The 18434-nt window shown below is 38.2% G+C and overlaps 4 protein-coding genes across 5 annotated transcripts; 1 reads left to right on the top strand and 3 right to left on the bottom strand.

Annotated features, from left to right (window-relative positions):
* Positions 1–28: 28 nt before the first annotated feature.
* LOC132984079 (casein kinase II subunit alpha-like) lies at positions 29–8358 on the bottom strand. 2 transcript variants are annotated; one of them, XM_061050724.1, is made up of 15 exons: positions 8256–8357; positions 7468–7559; positions 7065–7141; positions 6773–6901; positions 6572–6683; positions 6361–6462; positions 6188–6238; positions 6014–6073; positions 5782–5865; positions 5548–5658; positions 5299–5400; positions 2081–2181; positions 1825–1973; positions 1581–1670; positions 29–879 (listed from the first exon to the last, which is right to left on the bottom strand). In XM_061050724.1, exons 4-15 carry the CDS (start codon positions 6871–6873, stop codon positions 764–766), a joined length of 1179 nt encoding a protein of 392 aa, XP_060906707.1. In that variant the 5' UTR covers positions 6874–6901; positions 7065–7141; positions 7468–7559; positions 8256–8357; the 3' UTR covers positions 29–763. The 2 variants fall into 2 exon arrangements, with proteins under 2 accessions (XP_060906707.1, XP_060906708.1); XM_061050725.1 differs by lacking the exon at positions 7065–7141 and having other exon boundaries at positions 8256–8358.
* Positions 8359–8929: 571 nt separating this feature from the next.
* Positions 8930–11528, top strand: LOC132984078 (uncharacterized). The gene is made up of 10 exons (XM_061050723.1): positions 8930–9236; positions 9357–9412; positions 9516–9548; positions 9685–9732; positions 9917–9964; positions 10143–10199; positions 10412–10858; positions 10957–10995; positions 11112–11180; positions 11406–11528. Exons 1-9 carry the CDS (start codon positions 9229–9231, stop codon positions 11168–11170), a joined length of 795 nt encoding a protein of 264 aa, XP_060906706.1. The 5' UTR covers positions 8930–9228; the 3' UTR covers positions 11171–11180; positions 11406–11528.
* Positions 11529–11676: 148 nt separating this feature from the next.
* Positions 11677–13053, bottom strand: tyrobp (transmembrane immune signaling adaptor TYROBP). The gene is made up of 5 exons (XM_061050722.1): positions 12865–13053; positions 12759–12779; positions 12507–12650; positions 12355–12422; positions 11677–12237 (listed from the first exon to the last, which is right to left on the bottom strand). The coding sequence occupies exons 1-5, from the start codon at positions 12899–12901 to the stop codon at positions 12181–12183; spliced, it is 327 nt and encodes a 108-aa protein (XP_060906705.1). The 5' UTR covers positions 12902–13053; the 3' UTR covers positions 11677–12180.
* A 1959-nt stretch (positions 13054–15012) lies between these two features.
* Positions 15013–16786, bottom strand: hcst (hematopoietic cell signal transducer). The gene is made up of 5 exons (XM_061050720.1): positions 16747–16786; positions 16272–16347; positions 16059–16079; positions 15780–15914; positions 15013–15295 (listed from the first exon to the last, which is right to left on the bottom strand). Exons 2-5 carry the CDS (start codon positions 16315–16317, stop codon positions 15252–15254), a joined length of 246 nt encoding a protein of 81 aa, XP_060906703.1. The 5' UTR covers positions 16318–16347; positions 16747–16786; the 3' UTR covers positions 15013–15251.
* Positions 16787–18434: the final 1648 nt, after the last annotated feature.

Here is an 18434-nt window from a genome sequence, read left to right as displayed (position 1 = left end):
TACTCAATAACATGTAATGGCTGCAAAGCCCTGTTTAAATTGTTTATTTTTGAAGTTGTTTTGTAGGTGATGACTCCTCCCAACATAAAACAAAAAGTTACAAAATTGTCTATGTAATCAAAATCATGTGTAAGAGACTTCATAAAAAACAAACATGAACACATACATACACATATAGAAGTGAAAGTAACATAAAATTGGCAAACTATTGACCCTGTGATATTCAGCATTGGGTGCATGCAACCTGACAGTAACTGTAGAATATCTACAAAAAGTCCAATTAAAGAATTATAGCATCTAACAACTTCAAAACACCAACAACTCCTGCACATTACATCGTGTGCAACCAGCGAGCACTGTTAGGTGGGGCACACCAGATTCCTGACTCTGTCATGTGAAGTCGTGTAAAGGTTCACAGTGTAATACAGCAGGATCCCCATCAAACAGTTTCAAGCAAGACTGTATATTTGGAACATACAAAATAAATTTTATTATCCATTCTCTTCAAGTCTACATCTTATTAGAATTTCTAGACAATAGCATTGTCAAATAACACACCCAAATTAATTCTAATAATCCTGACAGGTGCAACAATACATTTCTGTCAAGTCCAGGTGTCAAAATATAACTGAATGTGAAAAGCAATTTAAATCTTCTTCTTTGTTATTTCTCAACATAAAAAGGGAAGCCATGGCCCGGGCCGCGGTGACGGCTGGGCAGGACATGGCCATGAGCACACGGAAACACGGGCAAGGAAGTGGCTTCAGGGTTGGGCCCCGGTGGCTGCGGGGACTTGTGTGGCCAGAGTGTTGGGAGCAGAGATGACGGGTGATCCGGCAATGTTAGCCAGTGGCTGTGAGGAGGACATTGAGGTGATGCCTGGGAGAGACGGGAAGATGAGTCATCCATTATTTACACATCAACTCAAACGACAGTTTAAACTGGCATTGCTGCTTAAGAAGCAGTCTGGTTAAGAAGTTAATTCAAAGCCATTTACAGATGCTCCTCTTACAATTTGACCACATATTTAATAAGAAATAAAAGTTGGAAAAGCCTAACTCTTAAAAATAGAGTCAGACTTTGGTTGCAACTTTCTATGCCTCCCGTTCAGACAGATTGTAAATCCTGCCTGATGCAGGTTAGCGACTAAGTAAAACACTAGTTTATATCTAATATGGAGTGAGTTTAAAACAATGACTCTAATTGTCATAGACAACCAGGATGGCTGCCTCTGGTATTGAAAGTTCTGACTAAAGTTGTATGAGAGTTAAAAGTTACACACAGAAGTTCATGTTGAGTACACATTGCAAGTGTGACTACTTATCAGGCAAATCACTCGTTTAAGTTCAATTGGATGATGGAACTACCTACATGATAGGCTACAACTGTGCAACACTTTTCTCTGATCTGACTGTTTGTGGGTCTTTCTTGGCATATTCCCCTTGAAAGAAAAGTAACTGAATGGTTCCAGGCAATCACAAATTTGCAAAGACAACCTGGTGATATTAGTCAGGGTAACTTTAAACATGAGTTATAACTTTATAGTACTAAAACTATACTTTGTACACAGGAATACTTACCAGCCATCATACTTGAGGAGCTGACTGGTGTGGAGCTTGCAGCCATCCCTCCAGGAGTGGCCCCCCTTCCCTGATCTTTCACGATAGGATCTGAGAACAAAAGTGGATTGGAGCACTTCACAAACTAAACCATGTTTACACAACCTCACCACTTTAAATAGTGCACTCAAACTTGGACTTGAGGCTGTTTACTTAAGCAATAAGAGATGCAATGGGGTGAGAAAATGTGGAAAACAAAACTTACAGAAGTAGGGATGATCCATGGCCTCTCTAGCTGTGAGGCGGGCTTGATGGTCATAGCGCAGCAGCTTGTCCAGGAAGTCTAGAGCCTCAGTGCTGACCAGGTGCTGGTTCTCACTGTGCACAAACCTTTCCCACCTTTTGCGGGAGTGTCTGGAGAACAAACCAATTATTAATGTGAGGTACAAGTCAGAAAGTCTGGTGAACATATGTAAATAATTAAATAAATAAAGAGTCAGACAGTTACAGTTCTTGTTTACCTTCCAAGAATGTCGTTGAACCGAGGATCCAATTCAATGTTGTACTTGTCAATGTAGTCGTACAGGTCCTCAGTGCCAAGTACTTTTGCAATTCGCACAAGCTGCAGATTACAAGATACAAAATTCCAAAATTACAATTGTTCATGTATATCAAGGGTAATGCAGTATATAGTGGTATTTGCAAAAAGTTGGTATATTTACAAGAAACGTATATCATGGGAGTAAAAAAGTTCATACATACAACAAACATGTTGCAATAATTATATGTTCATTTAGATATCCAACTTAACTGGAACAATTCATCTCCTTTTTAATTATCTACTCTTAACTGCAAAATAAACTTGAATCCAACTTCCTGAGGGGGCATTTTTTCCCCACATTTGTATTGTGCAGATATTGAGCGTGTATCAGTACAGAGAGGTTGCGGTTCAGTTCATACTTTGTACCTCAGTTTTGGGGTCAAAGTTTGGTTCAAGCTTCGTGCGACAGGAAAAAAAAAAGACACACATTTCTAATGCATCATCTAGGTTTCTCTAATTTATCATGAATCGACAGCAGTGAAAGTTACTGTTTGTTGCCTCTAATGCTGTTTAGAACTAACCTGCAACAGTTGCTACAGCCCGTAGTGTATTAAACATTTGACAGAAAACAGAAGAAACCAAAACAAAATGACCCAAAATAAAAAGCAACACACATTTCAAGAACATCTCCTGAATTAAATTAATATAAATAATTTAAAAAATACACAGTGAAATGTAAGAGTTAATCAAAAATGTGCCTTTAGAAGCATTGCATCATATTTATGATTAACTGATGAGTCTGTGAGGTTATTATGCGCCTCTTAAAGGTACCTAATGATCACACAGAGTAGATGAAGTGTGCGGCCACTTTGAGATAGCTTCAAGATTGAGGGAGGTCCATCCATCTTTGTTAGTGCAACAGTGAGTGCAGCAGAATACCCTGGTTCAATTACCGCTCGTGTATGCCAGTAAAAAGCAAGGACCATTGATAGGCTTGTGTGCGTGTCGTAGGGCTGCATGATTAATCGTAAACAATAAATAAATCACCATCTGGATTCACACGTACCAGCAATCTTATTTCTGAGTGATGGCGATTCACTTGCTCCTATTTCAGAACAAGCTGCGCAAACAATACATATATGACCGTCCAAGTAGCCTATATTTCAGACTTTCAGATAAATTCATAAAATAGCTGCACGCAGGAGAGAAAGGTCCACTGTCCGTACACCCCTCGCGTAATGCACTGATTGAGGTAAAACACTCGTTCCATGTCAAAACTCAAGACTTTCGAGCCTTAGCTTAAATATCTTTGAAGCTCTCTTGGTTTTGCTGCATCTTGATAACCAGCTTCCCTACCTGTTGTGACAACAGAGCTGAGACGCACTAGAAACTTTTTAAAATGGGACTTTTGATGTGTTGCATTAAGCGCCCAAAGGCCCGGATAGGGAAAAATAAAAAGTAATTTAAAAATCCATACCAACAGTTTATAAGTTAATGCGCACAGATTTGGAAACTGTTGGCATGGTTTCATAAATTGTGAGTAGGCTACAATTTACAAATCCGTGTACCTAGTGAGGTCTGGAAATTCACTATTATTTTCAGCGCTCTCTCTCTCGCGCACACTCAAGCTCAGTTTGCACGCAGGCAGGTGTGAGTGTGTCTGTCATCTGTGCCGTCCCCTTTTACGTACAAAAGGATCATAATTATAAAGTTGTGCATAATAGGCACACATTGGTGCATAAAATTCATCAGAATGCAGGCAAATAAATGTTGGTGCCTAAAATTTTCAGCGGACACCCCCTGCAACTTAAAAGTTAAAAACATTAGAATCATGTGAGAGAATGGTGATCCTAATTCTCAGGGAGAAAGATTGTGATAGCACGCGAGATGGGACATGATACCAGATTCTCAAACTGTAATACACATTTGAAGCCAGGGTCCTCTACTTCCGCATATGCATGCATCGTTGTTGAAATGTAAATTCAACTAGCTTCGGTAATGTTTGCAAACCTCTCTGCTTTCACATCCAGAGACTTTTTAAAAACAGCAAGGATAAGTTGGTGGACACTTGTTTTCTTCTGCCTAACTCCAGTGATTGGCACCTGTGGGTGATGCCTTCTAAAGCCATGTTTCCACAGAGCGGTCCGTTGCAGTTCGGTTCCGTTCGGTACCCATTTATTGGCGTTTCCACCGTTAAAAGTTGGGAATGGTACCAAAATAAGGGATCCGTATCGTCCTACATTTTTGGTACCCTTCTGTTGGGGTGCCAAGGGTACAGATCTGACCCTAAAAGGGTCCCTTGTTTACTGCGTCCCGGTTCTTCTTGAACTTTAACTACAGCTGGCTACACTTTGTTGGCTGTGGAAACGCACCATGCAAGTTCAGGGTTTATCATACCGGACTGCTTGGTGGAAAAGGGGCTTAATATTCATTAGCATGCTTGACGTGTTTGATGCGTCAGCTTCTTCTTCTGTGTTGTTGTTTAATAGCGGTTGGGGAACAGTTAGGAGTATTACCACCACTTGGATTGGGTTGTATATACCTCCATGTGTGAGTGCATTTTTCTCCACTCAGAATTATTAGTCGAATGGCTGCATGCACTGAAGCATGACGTCCTAACCGTGGGACAAATAAACAAACGGTTTCACCCCTCCAGTACACTAAACATTCCCTTGATGGATTGATTTGGTTATTTATTTTGATTACAAGTGATATACTTTTCTCTTGGCGCAGATATTAAATTCAACAGAAAGATCACTTTGAAATGTAAAAGGTTAAATCAAAAGTTTCCATTGTTTACCAAAAGAATTCAATAACCATTTCAACAATTGTGTCATTTGTCGTACTGAGGAAGCCCACCACACAAATCACATTCATGGGAGTGAAACATGTTACAGTCTCTGTCCACCTGTACATCCAGAAGTTTGTCTTTTACACATTTTGTTTGACGTTTAGCACACCAAACTCCCAAAAAGTTCATCAAGCATGTCTACCTGTATGCAATACCTGCAGAAATAAAATCCCAGATTCTCAAGCAGAGCTGCCATGTGTCCAACTACTCGGTTTGAAAAAGTAACACAATACTATGTATGATGCAATTAAAAAAATAAATAAAACCCAGCTCCAGACACGCTCTTTAGTCCTCATTTTAGTGACCACATACCCAAAGGACTCAATAACAAGATAGATGGTACATACCTGATCATAGTTGTCATGTCCGTGAAAGAAAGGCTCCTTTCTGAAGATCATGCTTGCAAGCATGCAACCCAGACTCCACATGTCCAAGCTGTAGTCATACATCTAAAAATGATACATAGAAGTGAAAAGCCTGAATTTGAAACATGGGCACATAACAAAATCGACATTCTCTGCTTTAAAAATCGGATATTGAACAACTTGTGCGTAACTGGAATGTTAACATGTAGAGGAGCAGTATGGGAGCCTCACCTGGTAGTCTACCAGCAGTTCAGGTCCTTTGAAGTACCTGGATGCCACTCTCACGTTGTATTCCTGGTTTGGGTGGTAGAATTCTGCCAAACCCCAATCGATTAAGCGAAGCTGGAGGTTTAAAAAAAAAAAAAGTGGTAGAATGAATTTTGATTGATATTTGAATTCAGTTTGTTTAGCTTGTAGCCACAGCATACAAGACATGAGGAAGATAGTCACTGTGTCAGACGATACCTTTCTGTGTTCATGATCAATCATGACATTGTGTGGCTTGACATCTCTGTGCATTATCCCCATACTGTGGCAGTAATCCAAGGCCTATCAGGTGGAAAGGGAGGGGTGGGGGAGTCAAGAGTTTACAATGGATGCTAAACCAAGTGTACCATCATGTTTCTGGCAAATATATAACACACAGTGTGAACCATAACAGTGTAAAAAATGAAGTGCAACATAAGCAGTTTCTTACCTTTAAGATTTCGTACATGTAGAACCGTATGTCAAAGTCAGAAAGGGTTTGATACAATTGCTGTAAAAGGTAAAAAAAAAAGAAAAAGAAATGAATGAGCCATTTGGAGGTGTGTGGGTGATTTAGTTTTAGCATTTTGAAAATCTTGAGTAAAAAAACAAGAGAAAATCTTACCTTGAAGTCTGTGTTGTTCACATGTTCAAAGACCAGAGCAGGGGTTCGAGACTATACAGAAAAAGAGAAACAAAATGACATGCATGTATATGAATTAGTTATTATGAATCAGTGTTTCATATACAAGTCATTTATTATTAGTCCAAAAAAAACAAAAAGGAGAAAAAAATTACCACAGGATCCTTGACGATATCTAACAGTGAGATGATATTAGGGCCGCCCCTAAGATTTTCCAGGATCTTTATTTCCCTCTTGATTTTCTTTTTCTTGACGGGCTGTGAGCAGATAGTATTTTAATGTAAATTAAATCTTCATTGGTATGTTCAACTTACGGCTATGTTTAGTAAAAAAAAAATATTAAATATTGATCAGTTGATTTAATACCTTCAGTATTTTGACAACCACTTTTTCATTGTTTGTGATGTTTATGGCTTCAAACACTTCACTATATTTTCCTCTCCCTAGTTTTCTGACAAGCTGATAGTCATCTTGGTTTCTAAAAAAGAAAAATCAGAAATCCATGGTTAACAATGCAGAGATGACTAACCAAATAAAGCAAACATAATATATAAACAAATAACTTACCCCCATTCAACAACATGGGACTCGTAATCCCAATATTCCCGAGGTCTCTGTGTGTTTACATCAGGGTAAACTCGAGAACGGCTTGGAACAGGGCCAGACATATTCTACACAGGATCTTCTCTAAATCTCCTAAAACAAAATAAACAATATAACCTAATTTAATTACCTAAAATAACAGCAAGACACATTAGAGAAAACAACTGTCATGTCACACTTGCTTGTGCATGAGGATGACATAAAACTGAAAAAATAGATGATATATGGTTAAATGTATTATAGGACTACAAAATACCTGGGAGATTCCCTCCAGGATGATGGTGACAGATGAATTAGAACAGGAGCAATGGAGATGCCTTTATGGTAAGAAATCTAGATATTCAAAGATTAAAAAAGCCCAGTTAGCGAACAACAGTTAAACCATTAGTATTAAAGACGTAACTTAAACTATAATTATAAAGAACAGAGCAATGTTATAAAATAATGTTATTCATCACTTTGAAAATGGTTTTTCAAATGGTCAAAAGTATGTTGATCTGACAGAGAGGATTTCAAATGCAAATATATCTTATGGGAGAGCAGAAATATCCTTAACTTAAAAACTAAAATAGCAGCATTATGTTCTGAGTGAAATGACAAAATAAACTGAATCTTTAGTGCTTATTGTGTAGTTCTGGTGACGTGAGAAATACAGAAACCTGAATGTTAAATGGGGGCATCCAACCAGTTTAATCAGGAGGTACAGGGCTCAATACAGTCATCACTGGGGGCTACACCAAGGCTGTATCTCCTGTTGAAAAAAAGCCAGAAGTAGGTTGATTAAAATCAATGCTGTCAATTAGGCAAACTGTGTGAGCTAACGTACTCCAGCAACAATATAGCTAGCAGGGCTACATGAAATAAATGGGCTGAGGAGCAACATCCAATCGGCAATGAATCACTCTATAGCCAGTTTACCCGCTAACTAATGTAATGAAAAGGTGAGTGTACGCACGAACCCTCTGTGGCCCACGGCCTGCACAAGTGCAGCGAAGCTAAGAGCAAGCTAGCACGCTAACCGGGCAGCTGGTTCGACTGCTAGCTGGCTAGCATTAGCTCATCAACAGAGGGAAAAGCCGGTTAGAAAGTCACAACTAGCCTCGACCCCGTTATGGGACTGTAACCGCGACTAATAAAATAATTCTACATCAAAAAAAACATTCAGAACAGTACGGTGGCCTTAAACAATAAAGACCTACCGACAAGCTTCGAGAAAGATATTTCCTAAAGCTAGAAAGTGCTAAGCTAACAGGCTAGGGGAGTGAATAGCCTGCTGGCTGGCGAGGCAACTGACTGACAACGCCTTGAAAAACATGAAAAAAACACTGTGATCGAGCAGTAGAATAGCGGCGCGGTTGTGTAACTTGTCCCCGGGGTTTCCTGTCAGGTAAAACAATCAACAGCGGTTCACAATATACGACGATTTGTGCTTAAATAACACGATTACCTCTCAGCGTTGTTGGGACGTCAATATGGCGATGCTTGGGATCAAGAGCTTAGTGCGAATAGCCTCTCCAGCAGAGGGCGCTCTCCTTTTCTGTTTCATGTGGGGAGATTGCAGGTCCCTCTGTCACCAACAGGTTTGATCACAGCTTAAACTTTTTACCTGGATGTTTCTTGATGTGCCTTTAGTCAATTTGAAAAATGTTGGTAACTTAAAAAAAAAACTCTTTGTAAGTCTTCTTTTCATGAAAAGTATCTGTAGCCTGTTATTTACCCTGAGCCTGCCTGTATGCTGTTTGATTGTTGAGGGGTGGATTCATTTTGTGGGCCCATGTGATTTAAGCTTATATTGATTAATAAAAGTATACACAAGGTCATAATTCAAGTTTGTGAAAAGAATCTTCTTTCCATCACCTGATGCATTCTTGTGCCATCCATTTCAGGATGATTCTACCAAGGGACATTTCTATAGACTAATGCTCAATAGGTCCTGTTTTAAAAAGCTCTTTGTTAAAGTAAAATATAGGGTTCACTGTGTAAATGGACAATGGTGAAATACAGAAAACAATGCATGTTCTGTAGCATCATTTGAAAGGCTGCCACAGTCGTGGAAAACACCAGGGGCATTTTTCCGAAGTAAACTAGCCTACCTGTTGGCTAATTAATACATTTAGGCCTACATATAACAGAGTCCCCCTTTCTGTGACTTTGAATGTTAAACCTTTGCTTTTATCTTGATTTAGAATTATGAATAGACCCTTTTAAAACTCTTCCTGTAGCTCAATTGTTGCTCATCTGGTTACAAGTCATGCACAGTTAAACCCACAGAAATAGTCATTGACTGTAGCTGAATCTGATACTTTTGGCTACAGTCTATAATTAAAGGTCGGGTCTTTTTAAAGGTGAAAAACTCCAGATAAAAGCCGCTGCACTCTAAACGACAAACAGTGGACACAAACAGCGGACCCAAGTCAGCCATGAAGATGTAAGTTTCTGTATTTTGTTTTATTACATGTTTGTCTTGGCAAACATTTAACAATATTGTAATATTTAACATATCCATTACAGTAAACCCTGTATGAACTGTATATTTCCTTTGTTTCAGGTTTATGTGTATATTTCTTCCATTTGCAACCATGGTGGCAGCAGTTCCAATAAGAGGTACACATGTAAAAAGAAAGTAACTAATAATGAATTAATGTATGCATGTTCAAGATTTATAAAACAGATAATTAAGATGACTCATTCATTCTTTCTTTTGTTTTCCAAAAAGAAAATGTGTTAAGCTTCCTAAATGGTGAGTTTATTCCGCTCTTAGTTCAATTGATAATTATCTATACTAAGGCAAATTTCTGCTTTTTGAAATCTGTGAGTCTGTGTAAATAAGTAAGGTGAATTTCTAACATATAATCTATTCATTACTGTTGTCATAGGTGCACTCGACCCAGCTACTGCAAAGCCCATATCTGCAACAATAACAGGTTTGTTTTAATTTTGGAGAAAGAAAAGACAAAAACAACAACAGCGACATACATGGTATTTGTGCTGCTTTGAAGTTCAGCTTACACTTCAGGATGGACTGGGGCAAAACTTTGTACATGATCTGATCATTACTGTACACCACCATCCCGGTGATTGTCCCCATTTTCTTTCTCATATCTGCAGCAGAAAAAAATCCTTTAGGTAAACCTGTGAAAGAGCAAGATTCTGCAGGTACATTTTTGTTCATTTATTCCTTTTTAAAGTAATAAACAAAAAGTAGTACATTATCTGCTGACATATAGGTTTGTTATGTTTTTCTTCTTTTCATTGGTGTTGCACATAAATAATAATAATAGAATAAAAAACAGGTGTGAATTGATAACACTAAAAAAAACATTTTTTTTATCAGTGTCAGATATGTCAGATGCAAAATCCAGAGAGGGGTTTTACACCAATGGACATACAGGTATACATGGCTTTATTTCATGTACACATGTTGAACATCTTTTATTTTTTTTATGAATACAACTTAAGTATGTCAAACCCTGAAAAGGGATACAAGGACAGGGGTTAAACAGTCACATAACCTACAGATAGGGGACTGAAATCAAAATATTTGCAATAATTCAAGGAACATAACTTGAATATATAATATAACATCACATTTTCTTTACCCAGATGTTTTCAAACACCTGGACAGCCATGAGGTAATGAATTCTAGGAGGAAAACAGGAAGCATAAGCAAAGACAATTCTGGGCCGGTGGATGTGAGCAGCAGGCCGGTTCAGGACCAGGGGAGCAGAGAGCACATTGGGCCTGTTGCAGCACAGCAAGCCAGCCGAGGGCAGGTTGACCATAACAGCCAGGAAGTATTGACAGCAGATCCTAGCAATGCTTACAATTTGTCAGGAAAACAAGTTCACCGTCTAAGGAGAGGCCAAGTGACTGACAGGGCCAGTGTAGGCAAGCACCTCCAAAGAAAGGCAGCACCACGGGGAGTTCATGGGTTAAACGGTATGTTACGCCCAGGCATGAGCAGAGAAGTGCTGGATCTGGATAGTTTGGAGGAGAACAATGGCAGACCAGCTCCAATTGGCAACAGAGGCCCACCTATAGACTATGACGGTAAGATATTCTCCTCATGACGTAAAAAATCCAAATCTTTCTTCCCAACATTTTACTCTGAGCACACATAACTATATACTGTTTATATATCCCTATAGAAACGAGAGAATTTATCAGCTCTGAAACTAATCCGATTGGTAAGATGTGGTTTTATTTCAGCTTGTGAATGTATTTCATGTTGTTAGATTACTACAGTACTTTGTAAAAGAGCTGTCATTTCTTGTAATCTCATTTTTCTTTTTTTCCAATTTAGCTCCTCCAAAGAATATACCCAGTGGCTCGTCTGTTCTAGCCAAGAGACGAGCGTCCTGATAACACAAAGGTTTGTTTCCTGTGTTTCAATCAGACAAATGTTCTGCCATAATCTGTCTTCGCCTACACTTGACGTTAACAACTGACACAACATGCTGATATTTTTTTTACCACATAAATCACATTTAGATTAGTTTAAACACAATTAAATGGTTTCCTAGATCTTGCATCGCCATTAATCTGTTTTGAATGTGGGGTTGAAATACAAATGTTTTTTCCCCTCTTTTTTTTTTAGATTCCTTTTCTTCCTCATTATGAGTCAGGCGCCAACATCTGTTGAGTCATAGATGGCATGGAGGCTGATCCAAAAACAGTGGCTTGAGGAATTTTTTTCATCCACATTTTTACATGTTTTTTTAAGCGGTTCTGACAATTTAGTTTGACTCTTGGAAAAATGGTTCAAGACAGTGACCCACTACACTGCGTCATGTGGTCTGTTTTCACCTATACATCCTGTGTATTGTGTAAATGTGTAAGTAATCACCTGAAATAAAAGAAACGTGAGGTCAATTTGAAGAATGCATCCTTTTTATTTGCCTTGATTTAAATGTAGTTTTATTTATAAGTAGAAAGTGCTAAGAAGAACAAATACTTCTTAAAAACGGGATTCACATAAAACCAAAATGTGTGATACAGCAAACAACATTTTCAACAAAACAGGACACAGTGAGTAAGATATAAATCAAAGCTTTAGAAACGTAATCACCGACTACCAGATACCTCACAGTATAAATGTGAAGCAAATCATTTAACTCTATTTGATATCTATTCAAGAAACTATCTCTAGAATTGCTCATTGAAAATAATAACCTGACATACTCTATACCTGTCAAAACAAACATCGAGGTGTACCCTTTAAACGGCCGTTGCAGGTACTAATTCATTTCCCTTAATAATGCTATTGGGGTAACAGTGATGCTATTAAAGCAGTGTAAAACTAACACACCTTTTATAGCCTCACAACATAGTTACAATGGAGACACTGAGGTGATATTTGTAGATCCGTTGCTTCATTTCCTAAAGTGCTGAAGCTCACTGTACACGTCTGACTGGACTCCATGTAACTCCTTGAAAACAGACAAATAACCGTTTCAACTTAAATACACAATTAACAGATGAAACCTTTGACATTTTTCTTATATAACTATCCTTGAGCTTTACAGAACAATTTAGCTCTGTCTTACCTGGTAGGGGGATTCGGTGACTTCAGTTGCTATTTTCTTTGACACTGATGATGATTGACTTCTTTTTCCTGTCACAACATTTAAGAGTCCAGTTACTTCCACTTGGGATTAGACCTCAAATAAACAACATCACACACAAAGCTGGTGCTCACCGTCATGTGAATCCCACTCCCTCCTCTTGTTGTGCTGAGACGCAAAGCAGAACACTGTAAAAGTGATGAGGATGGTCAAGATGATATCAGAGGCAATAATGCCCAAAACCGACCCCATATTTATTACGTAACAGGATCCACAGTCTGCAAACAGACAGAAATAGAGACGTTAAAGAAAAACAAAATATTAAACATCATTTTGCAGCATGCCTTTAGCCACAGGAGCTATAGAGGTCAAGGGAAAACACATACCTTGCTGTGCTTCTGCTGAGCCTGGAAGAAAAAGGATGAATGAAACCTCACAGTTACTATTATATCATCACTGCAATTGTTAACACACGCATTAAATGCCACTCACCAAAAAAAGAACCTACAATACAAAGAGCTTCAGACATCTCAGTGTTGTTTTGCTGGTAAAGGAGGAAATGAGAAGCAGAGGTTGAGGGACCTTCCTTTTTTTATTTTCAAATGTTAACAAGAAGTTTGCTACGCATAGTGGGAGGGTTCACAGAAAAAGACCTGTCCACTGGCGATACTCTCTGTAGTGTGTTTGGTTTGGTAGTGTGTTTAGGCTGCTCGGACGGTGTTAGCCAGGAAGAGGAAGGTGCTCACCCAGATAAGAGGAAGCTGGTGTTTCTGTTTTCTTTCTCGTATACATGTCTCATAGAAATGTAACATCTGATAATTATAGGATTTTTTTTTTTTTTGATTGTACGAATGAAGCTTTCCAAGTGATGCCAAGATAAGGAACTGAGCAAAGGCAGTTTCATTACACCTGCAGTTTCAGCAGAAATACATATGATTGTATCTTAACACTGTGTATTTCTTCATAACCTGTGGTTTAGTACGAGTGGTTGGCTTCAGTCACTGCTACCTATGTGGGCCATTGTTCAACCACAGGTGTTTATCCACTAATACTGTCAGTGAAAAGGAAAGCACCGTTTTATTGTTTGTGTGAAGAAAAACTTTCTTTGTTTCATAAAGCACAAAAGTATACAATTGAAACATTTTAACTTGTTGTTCAAACAAATACATTATTTTAAATATCAGCAAAGACAGTTCATGAAGGAAACAATTAAAAAGACGTTAAATGGAAAAGAAGCATTATGTGGCAAGTGGTTTCCTAACAGACTGCTTCAGACACATGTTGCCTAGGAACGTCTTAAAAGTGCAGTTAAACTCTTATATAACTAGGCTGTATAGTTAAAAAAAATACAAACAAATAGAAGACCAAAATTTATTTATTTTTAGGAATGCGTTATTCTCATCCTTTATATATAAAAAATAAGTTGTAATTAATGCTTTTAAAAATGAAAAACATATAAATCTCTAAATCAGAACAGTTAAAGGAAGTTGCAAAAATGTTTTATTTTGCTAGCAATTATCCTCATGCCCATTTTGTTATCATGAAAATCATTTATCATTGAAAAGTAAGTAGTTGTAAATTATTTATGACTCAACTATTAAGGGACAATCATGTCACCTTTTATTTAAGATCTACTATCGACTACTCAGACAGATTTTCAACAACCTGACGGCCAAAGGGTCATTTTTATTGACCAGCTGGACTTTAATAGAAATCTTGTCATTACGGGAAGAGTGTTAAGCCCATATCAGAAATACAGAAAGAAATCAATAAACACAACTGGTCCCAGAAGTGAACCTTGAGATACTCCACAGCTTATAGGGTACATGCCAAATGGGAATCAAAGCTGAATCAGCCAACTGCTGGTGTCTGCTAACAGTTTAAGGAACCGTACATTTTGTCAAATACCCCAAAATATATGAGGGGAAATATCATAAGTACTAACTTCTCAGAAGATTTTCACAAATGTGTAAAAGCTAAAAATGATCACTTTGGCAGTTCATTTCTGGCTGATCTTAACAGCATGGTCAACATGCTTTGTTTCTTTGTTTGTTTGATGCAGCAGACAACCATTTAACCACAGTGTCAACTTAACACAGAGTTCACATCATCAGGCCCAAATCTTATCAGGTCCGACTCATCTGCATTAGTCACTTGGCTCAAATGTCACTGTTGTAAAGTAGGACAAAGAAGATAAGCACAACTTAAAAAGGACTGTCTTTTTAATTTATTGTAATAATTAGCGACACATGACATATTTTTCTTTATTAACAATTCTCTTCATCAACTCACTTTGATTTTTTGATAATCACCTATACAGATACATCTTTTGAGGGCCTGTAAAACGAAGTGCTCAGACATTTTTCAGGCATAAAGTCCACCTGCAGAGGGTGCTGTGGGGTGTTTTTACTTAGCTAACACTTCTTTTTTTTTTAACTTGAAAGGACTCATAAATATTTTATTCACAAGGTTTCTGTTTGTGATTAGCATGGTTTCACTTTTACCCATGAAAAGTCTGAAACACCTCTAAATATTAAGGATGCTCAAAATATGTCCACAAAAGTACAAAAGCACACACTGTGACCAAATATAAGAGTTCTGACACATGTATATAATATACTGACACAGTCATTGTATGCAATAGTAAAAGTTTTTTAATACTCAAAACAATTAGTTTTTTTGTCGTCTACTGTATTTATTGTAAATCTAAAAAACTGAGAAGTCATTTGGCCTGTTAAAGACAGTGTTATTCTGCTTATTGCAAAAATAATTAAACTGTTCACATAATTTCTATAACGTTTTGTAAGATATTTTTATAAAAACAACAACAGAATTTTAAAATTGAATATCATTTCCCATTGTTCTGCACAATCTTTGGATCAGCTCTTGCAGTTGGCCCGGACATTCATATACACTTTGTTAGCTGTGAAAAGATGAAAGAAATACATTAATACACAAAAACAGATTGTACGATTTGGAAGCTGCTCACTTTATCTGCTTCCACATTTTTACCCATGTACCATGAATTTACACTTTGTATGTTGTACTTATTGTCTGTATTTTATTTTGTGACTCTCCTTGCAACCAAATTTACCGACAGATACATTTAAAGAAACATGAACCGGAACAAAAAATACTAAAAATGGAGTTAGATCAAAGGCACCATGCAGGAGGTATAGTTTAATTAAAAAAACACACAAATAGGTCATAAAACCTAAAGATGTAACCCTCCTTCAAAATGTTCAAGATGCATCAGAATAAAATGGGAGTTGAAACGGTCATTAGCAGATCTGAAAGGTCTTTGATAGACAAACTACTGATAAACATTTAATCTATGAAGAAATTAATATATTTAACGTATCTTGACAGATTCAAACACAACGGGTCTGACTTTTTTCAGCTCTTACCATTGTCTATTCTCTGACGGCGTAAGCTGGCACACCGGTAGGTGACAATGACAATGATAAGTGTCAGCACCACGTCTGCACAGATGATGCCTGCCATTGTCCCCGGCTCGATTCTGTAGCAAGGCCCAGTGCTCTCTAACAAGCACAGGCGGACAGTTAATAAAGAGTCAAACAGAAAAAGAAGAGTGGGATGCATAGTGTGAAGTCAAGACTGGATGGAAAAAAAACTGACATTTATAAGATTGAATTTACAAGTTGTTGTGTGTTTGTTGTTCATACCTGTTAGTGCCACAGCCAGGTCTTAAAGACAGAAAAAGACACACACACAAAAAAGACATTAGCAAATAAGCTTTTATAATGTAGGTGTCAATGTGCAACACCTTTGTCAGTTCCTGTCATGCAACACAATTGTGGTTTCACTTTCCTGTAAAAGACCACTTAAATGTGTGTTTGTGAGTAGGAAGGGTAGAAAAGGTTTGAAATTGTGCTTACTGCATAGAAAGAAGAGGACCACATTGAAGCCTCTTCTGTATGCCATTGCTGCGGTTGTCTCCCCAGTTTTAACTTTCTGAAAGCGGAAGAGAGACCAACGTTGGTCTTGTTTTACATCCCTTTATAAATAAAGAACTTAGCTTGATGCACTTTCACCGTTTAATGTTTTCACTTCAAAATGTCATTCAGTAGTTAAATCAAAGTTTAATCTCTCAGACGAGTAGAGAAGTAGAGACAGGAGACAGAGAAATTAAGATTGAAAGAAAGATAAAAATAAAGGTTTCAATCCTTCGTAAATTCTCAAAAACAATTCAAGAGATTAAGATTCATAGACGTATTAAACAAATGTTTCCCAGGATATTCTGCTTGTACATCTTCAATCTAAAACACAAAATCACATGTTGCGTCTTGACAGAACTTTAATGGTTAAAAGTTGGGTTGATTCAAATCCGTGTGAGTAAATATATTCTCTTACCTGCTCTCTCCCCCTGATGTGCCGTCTGGAATCCAAAAGATGAAATGATTCTGGTTTTTCAAGAGTTTTTTCCTTTGAGAACACTGACGTCAAATTTTCTGACTTCCTGTGCTGGGCTGAAACCCAGCCTGTCTCTTTTGGTGTCTGCGTGATTACTGATGGTTTAATCAGTGACAGAAGCAGGGTAACTATAGAATACACATGAAAACATTCAACAGTCCCCCGAAAGATGGTCTTGACATTTGCACCCTACTTTTAAAATAATAAAGTGAAATACAAAAGAAAACAATGAACAACTCTTGTTACATTGGCACAAACACATATACATCTGGATACTAAATTTGGGTGTCGCTGTTCTCTTCATTAAGTAAAGGCATATCTTCTGTCAGACAGTAGAGGTGGAAACAGGAGAACATGAGCTGGATCATCCTCATGGCCTCTTCATGCTCAAAGATCATCATGACACAACAATGAGAGTTTACGTAGCTAAAAGACCACCACTGTGTTCATACTCACACTCTTGAACCTTTTATGGCATTCAGTGTTTGGTTTTATAAATCAACGTTATTCAAACCTTACCTCAAACCACAAACAGAACTTTAAAAATGATCATTTCCTTATAGTTTGTCATCATTTTCATTTTGAGATGGCAGTGTCTTGTCATTAAATAAGATTGATTTGACATCTGTGAACAGCAGATGGAGCTCTCAGTCTTTGACAAACAACATGCATCACAAAGGACTGATGCCTGAAGTGACTCCTTTAATGCCAGTGTTCGTCAACAACTCCTTTTATTTTTATTTTGACCAAAACTTCATCCAAGGTCAACTGTCATTTAACATCTAGCAGACTATGCAGACATTTCATTTTTATAAATTTTTTATGTCAATTTTTAACTTACCATAATAAAGGGGGTATGTGGTTCTGATTCAATACGCTAACATTTTTCTCTTGTATTCTCTTTGTTGTTCTTTTTCAATGTCGGCACCAGAAATAGTTGCATTCGGGTTGTGGGGGCCATTAGAGGCCATGTGGTAGGAAGGTAGTATCAGCTTTGTCACTACCTTGAGCCTCTGTCTGTTGAAGGAGGCAATGCTGTTTGGGCTGTGATAGCCATGTGGTAAAAGCAGGAAAGACGTAGAAGCTCTGTGTGTGGGTATGGTTGGCAGTGAGAGCTGGAATTGAGGGCAGTGGCTCTGGGACGCCAGAGTTAACTGTCCAGCCTTCCCGTGGTGTCGTGGGACTAATTGGGCGAAACATCGGTGAAGGGAGGTCATGGCTCTTGCTGCCAATGGGTCTGCACGGTTGAGTTGTGGGGGCCAAGAGGAGCCATGTGATAGGGAAGGTAGTTTTAGCGTTCTCACTACCTGTAGCTTTCATGGACAGAGCCTGGGTCTGTTGAAGATGGCAATACTGTTTTGGTTGGGGTGGCAGCTGATTGGCCATAGGGTAGGTTATGTATCTTTTCAGTAGGATAGGGGCATTACTGTCTGCACTGAGCACTTTTTCATTAGGTAGGCTAATTTATCTTGTCTGAGCTCATGGTTGTGGCCCCCAAGGCACTGCTCAGGAAGGTTGGAGATCTCCTCCTCACTGTGGACGACTGCTCCATCCACCCTTCACCCGAGGTCCGTAACCTCGGCGTCATCCTGGACTCCACCCTCTCTTTTAAATCCCACATCAAGTCC

Source organism: Labrus mixtus, chromosome 11 (genome assembly GCF_963584025.1).
Source record: "Labrus mixtus chromosome 11, fLabMix1.1, whole genome shotgun sequence".
NCBI lineage: Eukaryota > Metazoa > Chordata > Actinopteri > Labriformes > Labridae > Labrus > Labrus mixtus.
Note: the sequence above shows the minus strand (reverse complement) of the source record. Positions and strands in the feature narration are given on the sequence as shown.

Excerpts from the sequence above, each read along its gene's own strand:
- LOC132984078 (XM_061050723.1), top strand. Across the intron at positions 9,413-9,515 it reads GGCAGCAGTTCCAATAAGAG|TCCAAAAAGAAAATGTGTTA; the intron begins GTACACATGTAA and ends TTTCTTTTGTTT. Across the intron at positions 9,965-10,142 it reads GAAAGAGCAAGATTCTGCAG|TGTCAGATATGTCAGATGCA; the intron begins GTACATTTTTGT and ends TTTTTTTATCAG.
- hcst (XM_061050720.1), bottom strand. The coding sequence starts at position 16,317 with ATGGCATACAGAAGAGGCTTCAATGTGGTCCTCTTCTTTCTATGCA. Across the intron at positions 15,915-16,058 it reads CCTGGCTGTGGCACTAACAG|AGAGCACTGGGCCTTGCTAC; the intron begins GTATGAACAACA and ends TGTGCTTGTTAG. Across the intron at positions 15,296-15,779 it reads CCGTCAGAGAATAGACAATG|CTAACAAAGTGTATATGAAT; the intron begins GTAAGAGCTGAA and ends ATCTTTTCACAG.
- LOC132984079 (XM_061050725.1), bottom strand. The coding sequence starts at position 6,873 with ATGTCTGGCCCTGTTCCAAGCCGTTCTCGAGTTTACCCTGATGTAAAC. Across the intron at positions 6,684-6,772 it reads TCCCATGTTGTTGAATGGGG|AAACCAAGATGACTATCAGC; the intron begins GTAAGTTATTTG and ends TTTCTTTTTTAG. Across the intron at positions 5,866-6,013 it reads ACATGTACGAAATCTTAAAG|GCCTTGGATTACTGCCACAG; the intron begins GTAAGAAACTGC and ends TCCACCTGATAG.
- tyrobp (XM_061050722.1), bottom strand. The coding sequence starts at position 12,901 with ATGTCTGAAGCTCTTTGTATTGTAGGTTCTTTTTTTG. Across the intron at positions 12,780-12,864 it reads TATTGTAGGTTCTTTTTTTG|GCTCAGCAGAAGCACAGCAA; the intron begins GTGAGTGGCATT and ends TTTTTCTTCCAG. Across the intron at positions 12,651-12,758 it reads CTCAGCAGAAGCACAGCAAG|ACTGTGGATCCTGTTACGTA; the intron begins GTATGTGTTTTC and ends GTCTGTTTGCAG.